Below are 15,725 nucleotides of genomic sequence, written 5' to 3' on the forward strand. Positions count from 1 at the left end.
TCAAGTGAATTGTTTTTAAGAATGTTCACTGTCCTGTACACTCCAGAAACAATAGCCATTGAAAGCTTTATTGGTGAAGCACTTTCAAAGGCACTGAAATGGCTAATTTATTGTGAAAATGGCCAGGATTTTGGCCAAAAGAAGAAATAAAGTAATAGAAAATTCCTTGGAATGCTGGAAAAGCAAGGACAGGACTTTGGATTTGTAGTAACTTTTCTATGTTGAGGAGTGTCTGCTTTGCTCAAAGCTGGCCACAGTGTTCCAATCCTTGGCAAAGCTGAGAGTTGGTGTAGGTCAGGGCAGCCCAGTGACTGGCAGCATGTTTTAACTGGATCTGCTTTGCCTTGTCCTCTTTGTTCTCAGGCATCTTCTGTTGAGCTGAAGAACACCTGGATTTCAGAGATCCGCAAAGTCCTGACAGGACAGCTGGAGGCATGCAGAGGTAGGGCTCACAGAGCAGCAGCTGGCAATGTTCCCCTGTAGCTGTGTGTGACAATGTGGGGCTGGGACAGCCTCAGTGCCAGCCAGGACCCCCAGTGAAGCCAGCGAGGACCAGCTGGGCACTTACAGCATTGCTGGGATTAAAGCCATGTCCTGATGAAAGAAAATTTCTTGGACTTTTAGAAGTGACAGAGATAACTATTCCATTCACAGTTAGTCCAAGGAACATGGTTTTCCTCTGTTGTCCCTCTCAAGCCACAACGGCAGAAGCATCCTTTTACCTCAGCATGTGAGGAGATGGGATGTGCATTCCATGTCTCCTGGATCAAAAGGTCTCCTTCCACATCCATGACTGGACACAGCAAATGCTCCTCTGTTTTAGTCTTTGCTTTGTTTTGTTTGGGCTTTAAGGGTTTTTTGTTTCAAATCTAGTCACCCCCCACCTTATGTTCTAAATGTCAGTTGTCCCTTTTTTCCATCTTAGTGACCTCCCTGTAGAACATGGTTCATGACATTTCCCTCTCTCACAGAGATGTCACTATGAAGGTGGTTTGTGATGTGTTCAACACTGTCAATAATTGAAGCCTCCTAAATAACTAAAATAATGACACCCTTTTTTATATAAGGTATTGAACCCCAGACAGACAAAATTCAGTCAGGTTATTTCAGATGGCAAAAGAACATAGTGATGATAGCTATCATAGATGCTACTCTATTTATTCTCTTAGGACAAAAAACCCCACAGACTTTTCCTGAATCTTGGCATTGCCTCTCACCTTGGTCTGTCAGTTTCTGTTTCGTTCATACACTCATCTCTCTTTAAAGCAAAGGTCAGCAAAGCCTCTCCACCCACATCCTTCAAATTCCTAAGCAGACTTTGTCCAAGGTGGAAACTTGTGCCTGTGCTTTAACTTTGGAGGTCACCTCTATTTTAATTGCCTGTTTCACAAAGACAATGAGTTCTTGCATCCTCCTTAGATCCAAGGAAACAATTATGAACATTAACAATGGAATCCAACCCATAACAACACACTTATTTACGATGTTTACTGCTCTGGTCTTGTGTTACTGATCTTTCCTTCATCCTTTCTCCTTTTTATTCTGAATTTTACTGTCATTAGTTCATCAGGAATTGCTGAGGAAAGACCTCAAGATTCTTGTTAGTGCAGTTTCAGGACTAGAGACTTTCTGATATGGTTTTTACTATTTGCTTCTGAAGTATAAAAACTGGTTACTTAGGCTACCACAAAGAGTTGCTAATGGAGAAAATGTACATATTTAATAGGATAGAGTGCTAGTCCTCTATTTGTGTTTCTAGGCAAAGGAAATTAGGCTTGTATGTTACCCAGATGAGCATTAGTGAAACCTCTATAGCATACAAGACCTATAAGCTATTAGAGCTGCTTTGCATTTTCCAGAGAAAAATATACAGGAATCAAGACTGATTGAAACATTTCTATTTTGATGTTCTTTATTGATTTGCACTAAGATCATACCATTCTAGAATATTTCAGCTTTCAAGGGACGTCAGGACATCCCAGTCCAAGGTCCAGCTCAGGGCAGAGTCAGTTATTGGTCAAACAAGGTTACTCAAGACTTTATTCAGTCTGGTCTTGAGACCATGCAAGGGTGACTTTCATTCTAGTCTGTGAATATAGTCAAGCTTTCCTTTATTTATTGTGAATCCAGCAGAACAGCACTCAAAGGATATAAATTGTATCTCATATGCTATTGCAGCTCTTCCCATTGCCTTTTCCCAAATGCTCACATGAATCAAAGCCCTTACTACAATAACTGCTGTCAGGAAGCACATGCTTTGTCCTGTGGTTTTAAAGTTTCTTTTTTTAATGGCTCACAAAACAAGAGGCCTTAATCCAAGACTGGATATTTTTACAACTGAGCATTGCAATGGGAGAAGGAAGAGGGATGTATTTGGTTTTTTGGCTGTTTTTAATGATTGTTGTTAGGAGTTGCACAGGGGTTGGAACGTTGGAAGGAACCAGCTGAGGTGGATGAGTGAGGGGCAGAGAAGGTGGCCACAGGATGGGATAAATAGTTTAAAATATGGGTCACTGGTGTCCAAACACTTGGTGTGTACCCAGCCCTGTCAGATACTGAGTGAGCATGGAGTGCTAACGAGGCTTTGGGCAGCACCTTGATCCATCAATCCCCAAGGATGCAGCTCTCTTGCAGGCAAAGGAATTACTGATACAGTTTAAGGGATTTGTGTAAGGCCATGAATCAGTTGCCAAACCCAGGAATGGAGCTACTTCCCACTCCCCAGCCAGCATGGGCATTTCTACCCCACCAACAAACTACCTGAGTTTAATCTTTCAGTGCTGCCCCATCCCCTTGTCATGTCTCCTTCACTGATAGGAGGTTCATCTTTTTCAGACTGAAATAGCCCAGGGATCTCAGCAATATGAGGGTTTGAAAGCAGCTCCTTCCATTGCTTGCTCACTTCTCAGTATCTGACTCTCCTGGCCCTGAAATCCAGACTCTGAGCTGTCTTACACTTTTTCTTCGCTCAGAATTTACTGGACAAGGTACAAGTCTGTTGCTACCTTGTGGCCCTGCAAAAAGAGCGAACAAATGGCATATATAACTTTTTCTGATTACTGTTTGTTGAGGATGCTGAGCAAAAGCATTCTGCAGAGAGATAGGGATATATTCTGCTATGTGGCTGAGTATGCAAAAGGACTGATGGACATGTGTTGCTAAATCCAGACAAAGCTGTGAGCCACAAAACTTGTATTCTGGAAAAAAGGCCATTATCCATTCTCCAGATCAATATCATGCAGTTAGCTAGGAGGAGGTACCGAGAAAAGGGAAGGGAGTAGGGTAAGAAATCTCTTTTGTGGTGAAAAAATGTGATTTGTTTGGTGAGCTAAAAGGTTTCGTTAAGATCTTAATATGCCTTTCTCTTCAAGTACAAGCATTCCATTTTGATTGCAGTGGCAGTCAAAATCTCTCCTCTCCTATTTCTCTCTCCCACCTTCAACATAAAACAGAAGCAATTGAAACATTTTGGAGCATCTTCTTTTTGCTTTTTTTTTTTTTTTAACAGAAGCAAGTCAACTGCACCAAAGAATCACTGAGAGTGTGTATCATGCACCAATGGATTCCTCCAATGCAAGCAGGTAACCACAGCTGCCTTGACATATCAGGACCATGTTTTGTCTTGTGTTTGTGCTTTTGCAGTACATAAATAAATAGGTTTTTGTGTTTAGCTTCCTTCAATTGTCTTCAAATTCTTTAAAGATAAATAAACACAGATAAAGGTTTGCTCAAGAGAGAAGTTATATCACAATCCAGAATTAATTTCAAAGACTAACTCAAGTTTAGTTTAAAAGTATTGGAACATTTCCAGGATCTTAAATGGAGCTGTCAGCAAAGTTTTGTAATGACCCAGTTGCTGGGCAAGTTTAATGTAAGTTGGCATGGGATTTCACAGTAAAATTTTAGCAGGATCAACCAAGCCAGGAGATCCCAGGTAACAGGGAGCCTTTGAGAGTTGTACAACTCAATGCAAGAAATATTAAACAGATGTAGTGCTATTAATCCTGCACCATATTTTCTCTAGGCTTGGTTAATTTGCCTTTTTTAGGGTTCAAGGATGGAAATCTTTCAGCAGAACCACCCTGGGGATAGGAGAAAATTATTCCAGTAAGATATGAAGGGCAATCACAAAAATGTTTCAGAAGAATCCAGATGTGTGTCCTTCTTATAAGGCTCTTAAAGTGAGATTTTCCAGAGCAGAAATTATAGACAAAATATGTCAGCAGAAAATTAACTCCAGGAAGAAAGGCCATGTGATCAGCTATTTGTCCTAGAGTGGATTAATCCAAAGGAAAAATGAAGTGTTGTCCTCGCTCTGCCAACTGTGCCAGAAAAAGAGAGGTCAGATGCTCCTTCTCCAAATGCTGGGTTATTATAGAAAGAGGAAGAATGCAGTGAGTCTTCCTGGAAGAACAGTGTTCTGGGCTGTGATGAATGGCACAAAGTTCAGGGTGTGCCATTATCTGTTATTATATGTGTCCCCAAGATAAGCTGGGGCAGCAGAATTGCAGCATCAAGCTGACTGTGCAGGAGTTGATGTGAAATGGTGGATCCAGAGTTCCTCAGACTGGGGAGCCCTTTCTGCAGCCTGCTCTGGATTGCTGGGGGAGACAAGGAGGGGAAGGAAGAGGCTGGACTGCAGCAGCCACCACGTGGCACAGCCTGTGCTCGTGGCTGGTGTGACCAAGCAGCCCCAGCTGTGAGAGGTGCTGGAGGCGGAGGAGACAGCATCTGCTAAAGGGCAGCCAGCACCACCCGTGCTCTGCCAGCAGGAGGAGGCTGATCAATCACTGCCATGTTATCTACCCAACAGACACCTCCTCCTGGACTGCCCATGTGTGACAGTGACTCTGCTTTTGTCGGGAATTGGCAAACCTCTGCTGTGACATGGGGGAAATCTGTTTGCAGGATGTGTTCCCCTCCCCAAGCTGTATCTGTCCCATGACAAAGACTATCCCCTTTACTGTTTACCTGCCACCAACATCACTTGGGACTGCAATTCCATGAGATAAGGCAGGCCTGACTTGGGATTGGAGCTGAGGTGTTGGGAAAAGGAACACTTAGAGCCAGTGTCCTACACACAGGCAGTTACTGAGTGTCCCTAATTCCTCTTCAATCTATTTCAATTCTCTCTCCCCAAGTTCTTCCACAAAATTCACTGTTTAATCCTAAACTGGGATGCCCAGTGGTATCTATTGCTGCTGTAGCTCTCTCTCTCTCTCAAGGGATGGCTGCTACATTTCATTGATAATGAAATGATCCCTTTGTATTGTTTTCTAATCTATTGAAACACATGAAATTTAAATAGTCTATTGTTCTAACTGCTTAACAATCTGCTTTGTTGGAAATGACTGATGCAGTCATACATCCATGTAAAAATATCTTGTGAACATGGATAAACACAAACTCTTGGAATTTGGCTGCAGATGCTGTTTCAGAAAAGCTCTTGTATTTTCTTGGTGTCTTTCGCACAGCTGTAAATCTTTAACTCTGTCAGCTGCATGTTTCACAGTTATCCCAGCCTAGCTGGGAAGAAAGAGAGGAAAAAGAATAAGGAAATGTGAGTGTGCTTTGGATTTGTTCCCATGTTTATTTTGAGCCCCATTTTGTACCCGACATGAGGCTGCAAAATCACATTTTGATGGAGTACAGGAGGTAACAGAGACCTTGCTAAGATTCCATCAGAAACAGGTCAAAAGTTCAAATGCAAAACAATGAGTCCTGGACTACTTTATATTTAGAAAAGGTATTTACAAACCTCTAGTATTTAAAATGGTTTTAAGTTGTTAATGATGTATCTTGGACCTTCTCTTACAGCAGTTCACGTGTTATTTGCAAGCAGCAGTTTAATTGCTGATACGTGTCAATAACAAGAGCTTTGGTAAAGAGTATTTCAAATGTGTAGATACAATGATTTGTGTGGAGCAGCCTGCCAAAAATAACAGTCAGACATCCAAATTAAACCACCAGACATTTGCAAAGAACCACAAGAAAACCTTGCAGTTTGAATGTCCAACAAACCTGGGACAGGGGCCTCAGTCCCATTACCCAAGGCAGTATCTGGGCAGGTTTGTCAAGGTGGATCCTCCCATTTGTGATTCAGCTGCAGACAGGGATATCTCACTGGGATTCATGCTCCAAAGAGCAAAGAAACAGAAGTTGGGGAAGCCAATAGAATTCATATGTTGCTTATGCATGGTGTGACCTCTACGTGACCATCCAGTATCCATTTCTCTCCTGGAGAAAAATGTATTTATGCTGCAAAAGAAGGAAAATCTGGGTTGTCTTTTCTTACCTGGCTTCCCACTCCAACCTTTCAAATCTGCTGCACTTGCAAAAAGAAGTTGTGCAGACAGCCAGCTTGTTTCTCCATTTTTTCCTTCTCAACGCTAATGAATCCACATCCCTCACTGTGTGGTGTGCAGAGGAGGCAGGATGGGTTTTTCCCACATATGCCTGCACAGATGCAGGCTTTTGTACCAGACAGCATTTTAAAACCAGTCCTTTGTTCCTTAGGCTTCCATGTTTGAGGGTAAATAAGAATGCTTAGTGCTCAGTGCTTTATTAGATTTAACAGGAATGTTACTATTTTTGTATTTCTTTTGTCCCAAGGTATAGCAGGAAGTCATCAAGTATATATGAAAACAAATCTGAGACATCAAATGTGGATGCATCTAACAATAAAAACAGGAATTCCAGTCCCAGCGCCAGACAAAAGAGAGGTAGGAGTTTTCACAGAGCTTTTGCTTCCAAAGGGTAATATTTTTACATTTGCACATATTTCTGGAGTTTGATGAGCATACTTTAGATCTACATTGTTTTAACCCAACATCAAAAAACCAATGCTACAAAGCTGAATGACTGAACCATGGAAATTTGTGAGCACCAAAAGGCATCACCAGTTTAGAGTTTTTAAGTCTGAGTTTTGATGCTTTATAGTGCTCTTTATACAACTTGTGTTTAAAAATAGAACTTAGGGGACAATAGCATATGTGTTTTAACCTTCTGCATCCTGGTGAAGTTGATTTCTAGACATACTTAATTTAAATTTTTTTCTGCAGACTTTGCTAACTGATTTCTTTGTTCAAGTCAAGGAGAGTTTTTTGCCTCCTCTGTGTATATCAATTCTCCCCAGGTGTACAGTAAATAAACCCACAGGCAGTCACAGAAAGTCCCTCCATTATTTGAGCCCATAAGCACAATAGGTCTTCTATATAACAGAAGTTAAAATAAACACTATAAAGAAATGGAATCTCATCTGACAGCAGGAAGAGAAAATCTTTTGACAGCAGTTTCTCTTTTAGGCAGTATTTCTTAATGTTGAACAAAGAATTTTCTACTAATATAAAAAAGAAAATGGTGAGGTCTTAAGAGATTAATACCCAAATGAGGCATAAAGTAACACCCTCATTATAAATAAAGATATTTAAAAAGAAAATGGAATGTCTCTCTTGGAAAAGAAAGGCTATTCACCAAAAGATTTTTAATTGCAGTAGGTTTTCATGCTGGAAAAAAGTTACAGATTCTTCATTAAAAAACCCAATGTTAAAATTATTTTTCAGTAAAATTTTATTTTTAAAATATTTAGACTTTTTTTTCTAATTCAAAAAGTGGAAAAGTAGCTTTTCCTTTTAAATTTAGAAACTTTAAAAAATTCCAAGAGGATTACTGATGTTTTCTAACTGTCCAGCTTACTCTAGAGTGTGGGAACGGGGCTCACATTCCTGCTGATTGTCATTCTTCTGCCTTCTGCTTTCCCATGAGCAGCTCCTCAGGGCTCTGGCTGGGATCCCACTGGCTCAGCCCAGAGCATCCTCATCCTCTGGTGGGTGGCTCTTCCTGCAGGGCTGGGCAGTGAGTCCATTCTTTGGGGATTTGGGTGCCCTGTGCATCCTGAGCTGCAAACCTCGCTCTGCAGAGCCACCAAAATGCTCTCCAGCTCCACATGTCCCGCCAAAACTCGAGTTTGTGTCCTGTGAGGCACCTAGGGCTCTGCAGGGGGCTGAACCCAAAAATGTCCCAACACTCGGCACACAGCCTGGGGCTCTGCCAAAACTGTCTCTTTTGTGCCACCTACTGCCTGTAAAATGCTTCCAATATCGGTCTAGTTAATGTGAACACATTATTTTAAAACATTGGGGAGTTTCTACAGTACAGAAGGGGAGGGTACTATTGACAAATTATTTCAGTTTTGTTATTCTTATTGATAAGTGGCTGTGGCAGAGTTTTCTACATGTAAATCAGTGTTTTGTGTGGACATGACTGGTGGAGTCACTGCCTTGAAATAAAACAGGAGCAAATCCTGCAGGATTCTCTGGGGACCCCCTTGTCTGACTGCCCCACTCAAAGCAGGGTCAGCTGCAGCAAGGTGCTCACAGCCAAGGCCTTTTGGGTTCTGAACAGCTCCAAGGATGGTGACTCCATAATCTGCCATGGGGACCCTGTCCTAGGTTTAACCCCTTTCACAGTAAAAAGGGTTTCTCACATTTTTAAATGGAATTTCCCATATTTCAATTTGTGCCTGTTGCCTCTCTCATCCTTTTTTCACTGGGCTCCACTGAGAAGCCTCTGGCTCCATTTCTTTATTTTATAAGATCTTCCTGAGCCTTTTGTTCTCCAGGCTGTGCAGTCAGAGCTCTTTTTTTACTCTCCCCTCATGTCAGCAATCCCTTAATGATCCTCACTGGATTCACTGGAGGAGCCCAGGACAGGACAGCACTGCTGGAGGGTCTCTCTGTGCTGAGATGAGGGGAAACATCACATCACCTCCCTGGAGCTGCTGGCATAGCTCTGCCCAGTGCAGCCCAGGATGCTGCTGGCTTTCTTTGACACAAGTGTGCATTGCAGGCTCTCCTTCAACCTGCTGGTTCTTATTATGCTTGGAAATCATTTCCAGGGTTATTTGGTATACCTGCAGAATGAAGGAAAAGGTTTGTATGACTCAGGTGGAGACAACATGACTTCAAAGACCGGTGTCAAATGCTTTGCTGGTGCTGAGAGGCTGTGGGGACTTGTGAAAAGCAAAGGGGTCCCTCAGTGAAGTGATTCAATTTCAGAGCTGAAGAACCCAGGAGCCCACCCCTCTGCACATGCACTGCTGTACTCCCTGTGGGACATCTCTGATAATTTGACATCTCTGGATTTTCTTGCCCTAAGAAAACAGAAAGTGAATATGTTTTATGTGCCAGTTTTGGAATTCTTTATAAGCTACAGTATCTGTACAAAGATTGCCAGGCAGTGGGAGCAGGGAATGGCCAACACAGACTGTTTGGAAGCCAAAGGCAGCCCCACAGCAGAAGCCACTGCTTGGGAGCAGCTCCTCACCAGATGCACCTGCCTGGCCCAGAGCTGGCACTGGGTAGAAGGAGCTGAACCACAGTGACATAATCCTTCTGTGTTGTTAAAATCTGTTCCTCTCACACCCCCCTATGCATGCAGGCACCTTGGGTCTTAGATTATCTTGGCTGCAAATCGGGAAGTGATGGGATGCACTTTCCTTTGGAAGCACAGCTAATCTGTCTGTTGCTTGTCTGTCAGCGTGGATTCACTATCTCTTTGTGTTCCCTTTGTACTTTTGGTCTTCATTTGTCCTTCTAAAGATTTTCATGTGATAGTGTGTGAACTAAAGAGGAGGAAAATCTATTGGTTAAATCCCAAGGCTCAGAAGCAGGTACCCAACACATGGTTTTTCTCCTGCTCCTTTGCCATAAACCTTCTGGGTGTTATCTGCCCACACCAAGAAAGGAGCAGATGGAGGATTTGGCAGGAATGTGTGGATCTGGGGGTTTGAGCTAGGTCCTGTTTCCTGCAATGTGAGTAACTGAGTATCTTTCAAGCCCAGAGCCTCAGGACCTCCATCCTTCTGTGATCTCTGCAGAGGCAGCTGTCAGACAGCATGGCTGATTATTCATGCAGGAGCCTGGCATGTGAGCTTTGCTGGCATGGCACCCTTACATCCCAGCAAATCAGGAGATAATTGCATGACTCTGCCAGCTTCAGAGGCTTTAGAAAGGTTTCAGCAGGTAAGGCTGAAGGTGTACCAGCCACAGGACTGGTGAGGGCAGACTCTTCAGTGCCAGTGCTGGATTGCAGAAGTGGGACTGCTCCCAACACTTGCATGTCTTGTACTGCAAGGCTTCTTCTCTTATTTCTCCCTACAACTCACTGCTCCAACCAATGATGTGTTTCCATACCAGAAGGCACTAGCTTGCTGCTAAATGGTATTTTCCCTTGATGAGAGCTACCTCCCTTCACCTGTTATTCTTTGGTTTTGTTTTGTTGTTGTTCTCCATTAAAACTCAGTGAGCCAAACTCAACCCAGGGGTCTGTTTGGTTCAGCTGGTTTACTCACCCTGACCTCATGTCACCTTTCCAATTGATTAGCTCTTGCTCAGGCTTGAACTGAATCAAAATTTATTGATTTCTTTTGAGTTGTCATCCAGTGCTAACCTTTCCTTTCCCATAAGCTAAACAGCTGTCCCTTCCTTCCTTATTTCTCTTCCCTCTCCCTCTCTCTCCTAGTTGATGCTTCCAGCAGCCTTAACCTTGAGCGCACAGCGCTTGCTAGAAAGCGATTCACATTGCAAGGTCTTTCCAACCGCAGAGCTCCACCCAAAGGTAAAATCACCCATGCAGCATTTGGTCTCAGGCCATCTGTCTCCTGCACTCCCACGGTGTTCTCTCCATCCCATGGTGCCATCCATCACTGTTTCCTAAAGTGCTGCTGCATCTCACCCAAATGCTCCTTTCTGGTGTACACAAGTGGCTCCTCTGCTCAAAGACACCGTCACCAAAAATTGCTCCCACAGCAGCATTGGCAAGGCAACCTCTGGGTTGGCTGGTTGGGTCTTTTACTGGTGTACAGTGCAAATAACATTTGTTTCCAGTTTCTCCCAAGGGTCAAAGTGTGAACTGGTTTTAAATGATCAACTGAACTTCTTTCAGCAGCTTACAGGCTTGAAGAAAAAGAGTATCATATCTGTTGTGCTACATGAGATTTTTCATGTGTGAAATCATTCATTGGTTGGATGTTGTTGTTTTTTCAAATATTGTTCAGTTGTGGCCTAGTGGGGAACGAGAATTCAGGAGAACTGGGGTTTTATTCCACTTAATTGTGTTATATGACACCGTAAAATGCTGTGTTTTGGGTACTTGTGCATAAATGTTTAGTAGATATCCATGAAAAGAGAGCTTTGCAAGTTCCTGTGGTAGCTGTACAAGGAAGAGACTTTAGAGGAAAGAAAGAAATGTGAATAGAAATTAAATTGACTGACTACTTATAATTACCTTCTGAAAAGATACTGTAATTACTCCCTTTATTGTTTTTGTGTGGCTTTTTTCCTGTTCTGATAAATAATATTTCCTCTGTGAGACAAAGGGTTAGTATGCAGTGATGGAGAGGGTGAACATCAAAGGAGGAAGAAGCAAGATGAAAGCATAAAAGAAGAAATACAGAAGCATTAAATTATAATGTGATAAAGTAGATAAGAATGCACCAAGAGTCAGCACTGCTGTAAGATTCTGGCTACCAGATTAAGGCTGCATGTGGTAGTGAGATCCAAGATGGACAAACAAAGTTCAATGTCTGAATACAAAAGCAAGTGGATTTTAGATTTTGTGACTCAGGAAAATCAATGACAAAACACAGATTTCAGAAATAATGCTGTAATTTTTGCAAGTCTAGATTTACAATTTTGTTTGGGCTCTCTTTTACTTTTTAATCCGAGTTTTTCTTGTCATAAGAAATGTCTTGCCTTGTATTCAGTGTTGCAGGCAGCGAAGCACAGCTGGGAAGAGCTCAGCTGTAGGTGCTCTGAGTTCAAAGCCTTGCTGGGTCTGGTTACTCGAGATTCCTGTGGAACACCTCTTGCACAATGTCCTGCTTCACTCTGTGGGGCTGACCTGCTCTGGCCAGAGGGAGCTGCTGGCAGACAGGCTGGCTGTGGTCATGGCTGCAGGCAAAGCCTCAGCACTGCCCGGGCTGGCTGCTGGGGCACGCTGGAAGCTGGGAGAAGGGAACAGGGAAGTGTCTGCTATCAGCTTGTCCTGCTCCTCAACACTTTGTCTAAAGGTTTTTGTTACTGGCCATGGTGAAGGATGGTGTGTTGAGCTGAGTGTACTTTGGTTCAGATCTGCTGTGTCTGTTTCTGTCAAGAGCACATAAAAAGGAAGGTCTAAACAATATAATATCCCAATTAACTAGAGTGTAAACAAGATTGGGTATCAACTGCCAGTGGAGCATGGATGCTCAGAGAAATGCTGAACTCTCTGCCTAGGCTGGATATGACAGGCTGGAAAATGTTGTATATAATCACTTTGGTGTTTTAGTCAAAAAAATGCTGATGTCTGGAGAAGAAACTTTGGCATCCTGGAGCAGAGATCCCAGAGCTCCCTGCTCTCCAGCAGAGATCCCTGGGGCAGCCATCCCAGAGCTGGCACCAAAGTGTATCCAAGTCCACACTCAAAGCACCCTGCATCTCCCCACCCTTGGGTCAGCATTAGCCATCCTAGTTTGCAGAGCCAAGTTCATATTCCTTGGGGTGGGAACAACTTCAGCACACGTCATAGTGAAATGTGGGGAGTCTGTGTCTTTACTCCTGAGCAGACTTAGAGAAAAGGCAGGATGATGAATAAGGAAAGAGAAAAATACTCTGTAGCCTTCACTTTCTCCAAGCTGGTTTGCACTGGTAAAGATGGAAGTTTGGAGAATATTTTCAGGCATTCACACAGTTAAATTTTAGAAATGACAAATGTGAACTCAAACCTTTCATGCTTGTTTTTCAGTGTATTTCAGGTCAGTCATCACAGAACAAGCAGCTCAGTGTCTAAAATGATCCAAACCTCATCTGTAGATGCACACCCCATTCCAGCCATCATGCTCATTTCTGTGTTTTGTAGCTGTACTTGGACGCTAGTTGGTTGCTAAAATAATAATTGGCATGGCTCTTTTCTGAAGTATTGAAATTGGTGCAATTGGAATTGCTTTGAAAATATGTTCATAGTAACACTTTCTGTGCTTTTCACCTTGTTGAGGGTATTTTTAGAGGAGCAACCTTTCTTTTCTTTACCCTTTTCCAGCTGCTGCTTTGCTTTGAACACCTTTTACCCCCAGTGCTTATTAACCTCTAACCCTGCCCTGCATTGCATCTGTCTGTTCTCCCAGATCCAGAGTCTAAGGACAGAGAAGTTACCCGTCGCTTTTCCCTAGCCTCCTCCATCAGCACTACAGCCAATGCTTCTGCTGCCACCAAAGGTACTGTCCTGCTGCTTGCTTAGCTCCCCCTCTCCCTGCCTGCTGCCTGGCACAGTCACTGCCAAATGCTGCTCAGAGTGAGCCTCTCAGGCCCAGTTTTCACTGAGCAGGAGGTTCCAGTAGAAGAAAAGCGAGCACCAGTGTAACACCTGCAGGGAGGCAGGCCAGGACATTTTGAATGTGTATTGAGGTGTGCTGTCAGCACACAGACTGACTCTTCCCAGTTTCTCCATTGTAGGCTCCAAAAAGTGTTGCTGGTGTCCATGGAAATTGGATTAATGTTTGGCTGATGTGGGGTTAGGTTTGCAGGAGCACATATGCCCGCATATCAGGGATAATTTTGATAACAGAACATATGGTCTTACATGGAATTCTGAATATACTACCTTTTGGCAGTTCCTGGAATGGACTGGAGGAACTGATTTGCAAGGTTAAATTTTTCAGGGCAATTCAAAAGATCAAAATAGAAGGCAAAATTGTAGAATTAATTTGTATAAAAATCTTTGCTCTGTAGTTGTCAGGAAGAAAGTTGCTCAGTATCTGTTCCCTTCTCAACAGCTGTGCAGGATATGAGCCACATCCTTGGCTGCAAGGAGGCTGTCAGGGAATGAGGGCATGGTGGGATTCATGGGCAGAGGCAGGATGTGACAGTCTCACTACCTACAAATGTTTCTTTGACAGCACCTTTAGACCACAGCACTAGAACATCCTTACATGGAAGTGATGGGCATAGCACATGAGAAGAGGTTATTACAGCTTTTTGCCCTCAGCAACAACTCAGACATACATGATCAGTTGCTAAATTATGGGAAGACTGAGTCATTTCCTAATAAATCTTTTCAAAGCTGGGGAACATAATGAAGCATGTATCTACAAAGAAAATGGGCAACCAAGGGTTGTTCTTTAGTGTGGTGTATCAAAGAGAGCATGTGTGAATTGCTATGAAAGTTAAAATTTGTTACAGTTTCATATCAAAAAGTCCTATTCTAGAATCCTGTCTGCCAAAAGACTGTTGGCAATCTCTTGGGATACTGAGAAAACCACTTCTGCAATGATTTTCAAAGCTAGAAAACAGGATCAGTGCTTTTCAATTAAGTGTTTTAGTCACAGCATCTACTTTAAGAAAATATTTCAGATGACAGAAGAACTGAATCCTGAGTCTTGTCAGAGCATCAGCCCAGATGCAGACCTTGCCAGGGTGTTGTGGTCACCACTTCTGAGGCTGCTGCTGTGTCTGATCGTCACTCCTGGCAGTTCAGCTGCCCCCACATCTGCAGTGGGGCACAGGAGAGGGGCTGCACACGGACCTGTGGCCGGTGTCCCCCGTTCCGAGGGTCAGAAGTGCTGGCTCTGTGAGCTGTGCCCTGCCAGGCTCACGGCCAAAGGCGGGGACTGCGCGTCTGCTGCCTTAGTGCCATCTCCTGGGCAAGAGTGAGAGGCAGCGTCTGTGAGACCCCAAGGGAAGCAGATGCTTTTGCTGTGATGTCTCAATGTCTTTTGACAAAGGGGTTTGTTCCCTATCCACTTCACGGAAGTGTGTATCTCCACCACCCAGAACCCAGTGGTTGATCATTCTTCTAGGTGAAATTGCAAGTGTTAGGTAGTTAGTGTTTTCAGGTGTAGGAAAGCAAGTTTCTCCTTTAACAATATTTACAGCCTTGTGACTCTATAAACTCCACACAGGTCCCCTTGTTCCTGCAGTTAAAGTCAAGAGACATGAAATAAAGAGTGACCCAACTCCCCTGGGGTTTGAAGGTAGGAGTATTTCCATCCTGCATGAAAACCTCGTTTGATATTGTTCACTGAATTCACATCTCATCACGGCTGGTGGGTGACACTGGAGTTCATTAGGGGGTTGGGGTCAGTTTATCTGCATAACTGGGATAAAGACAGCTTGTTACTCCCTTGCCTGTCCCCTGCACTCATATTCACCTAGGCATGGGCCTGAATTAAACCCCCAGTTCCCTGCCTGTTTTGGGAAGTAAAGCTCTAGGCTGTCACCTAGATCTGGATTTTCTGCCTGGCTCTGCCTCCCTCCATAGGGAGCAGGAGCAGGGAGCCAAGGGGCTCCTTTTCACCTTCACCTGCAGTCTGGCCACTTGCATCCCTCTTCCCTTGCTGGTGTCTACTCTTAATGAGAGAAGCAGGAGCCATGTGCATGAAGACTACAGGAGAGGCTAGGCTGTACATTAATAGCCATTTCAAACCCAGTGCAGTGTTTCATTTCAGACAAGCAGAATTTCCACCAATTTGTTGCAGCAGATTTGTAAATTACTGTTTAACAAACAGAACCAAAGAGTTAAATTGGGGTGCTGCTCCTCAGTCACTGGAAGATCACCAGCTTCCATTCCAGCCTTTCCCTGACCATTTGCCTTAGGGGAACACAAGGATCCAAGTACCTCTGCTGCAGGACAGGCAGGAGAAAGATGTGGGCTGAGGACTCCTTTCACAGCATTGTGTTGTTCTGCACAAA

General features: G+C 43.5%; 1 protein-coding gene across 8 annotated transcripts in view; it reads left to right on the forward strand.

Annotated features, from left to right (window-relative positions):
• MCF2L2 (MCF.2 cell line derived transforming sequence-like 2) overlaps positions 1 to 15,725 on the forward strand; it is a 149,878-nt gene that overhangs the window by 126,367 nt on the left and 7,786 nt on the right. For 4 of the 8 annotated variants that reach the window (XM_005484823.4, XM_005484822.4, XM_014265521.3 and 1 more), the window contains exons 24-29: positions 364 to 442; positions 3,509 to 3,581; positions 6,613 to 6,722; positions 10,522 to 10,617; positions 13,163 to 13,252; positions 14,936 to 15,007. In XM_005484823.4, coding sequence (XP_005484880.2) covers positions 364 to 442; positions 3,509 to 3,581; positions 6,613 to 6,722; positions 10,522 to 10,617; positions 13,163 to 13,252; positions 14,936 to 15,007 — 520 coding nt within the window. The remainder of the gene's footprint in view (positions 1 to 363; positions 443 to 3,508; positions 3,582 to 6,612; positions 6,723 to 10,521; positions 10,618 to 13,162; positions 13,253 to 14,935; positions 15,008 to 15,725) is intronic. The other 4 variants (XM_026792026.2, XM_014265524.3, XM_014265523.3 and 1 more) reach the window with 4 other exon arrangements.

This window comes from Zonotrichia albicollis, chromosome 9, assembly GCF_047830755.1.
Source record: "Zonotrichia albicollis isolate bZonAlb1 chromosome 9, bZonAlb1.hap1, whole genome shotgun sequence".
NCBI classification, from domain to species: domain Eukaryota; kingdom Metazoa; phylum Chordata; class Aves; order Passeriformes; family Passerellidae; genus Zonotrichia; species Zonotrichia albicollis.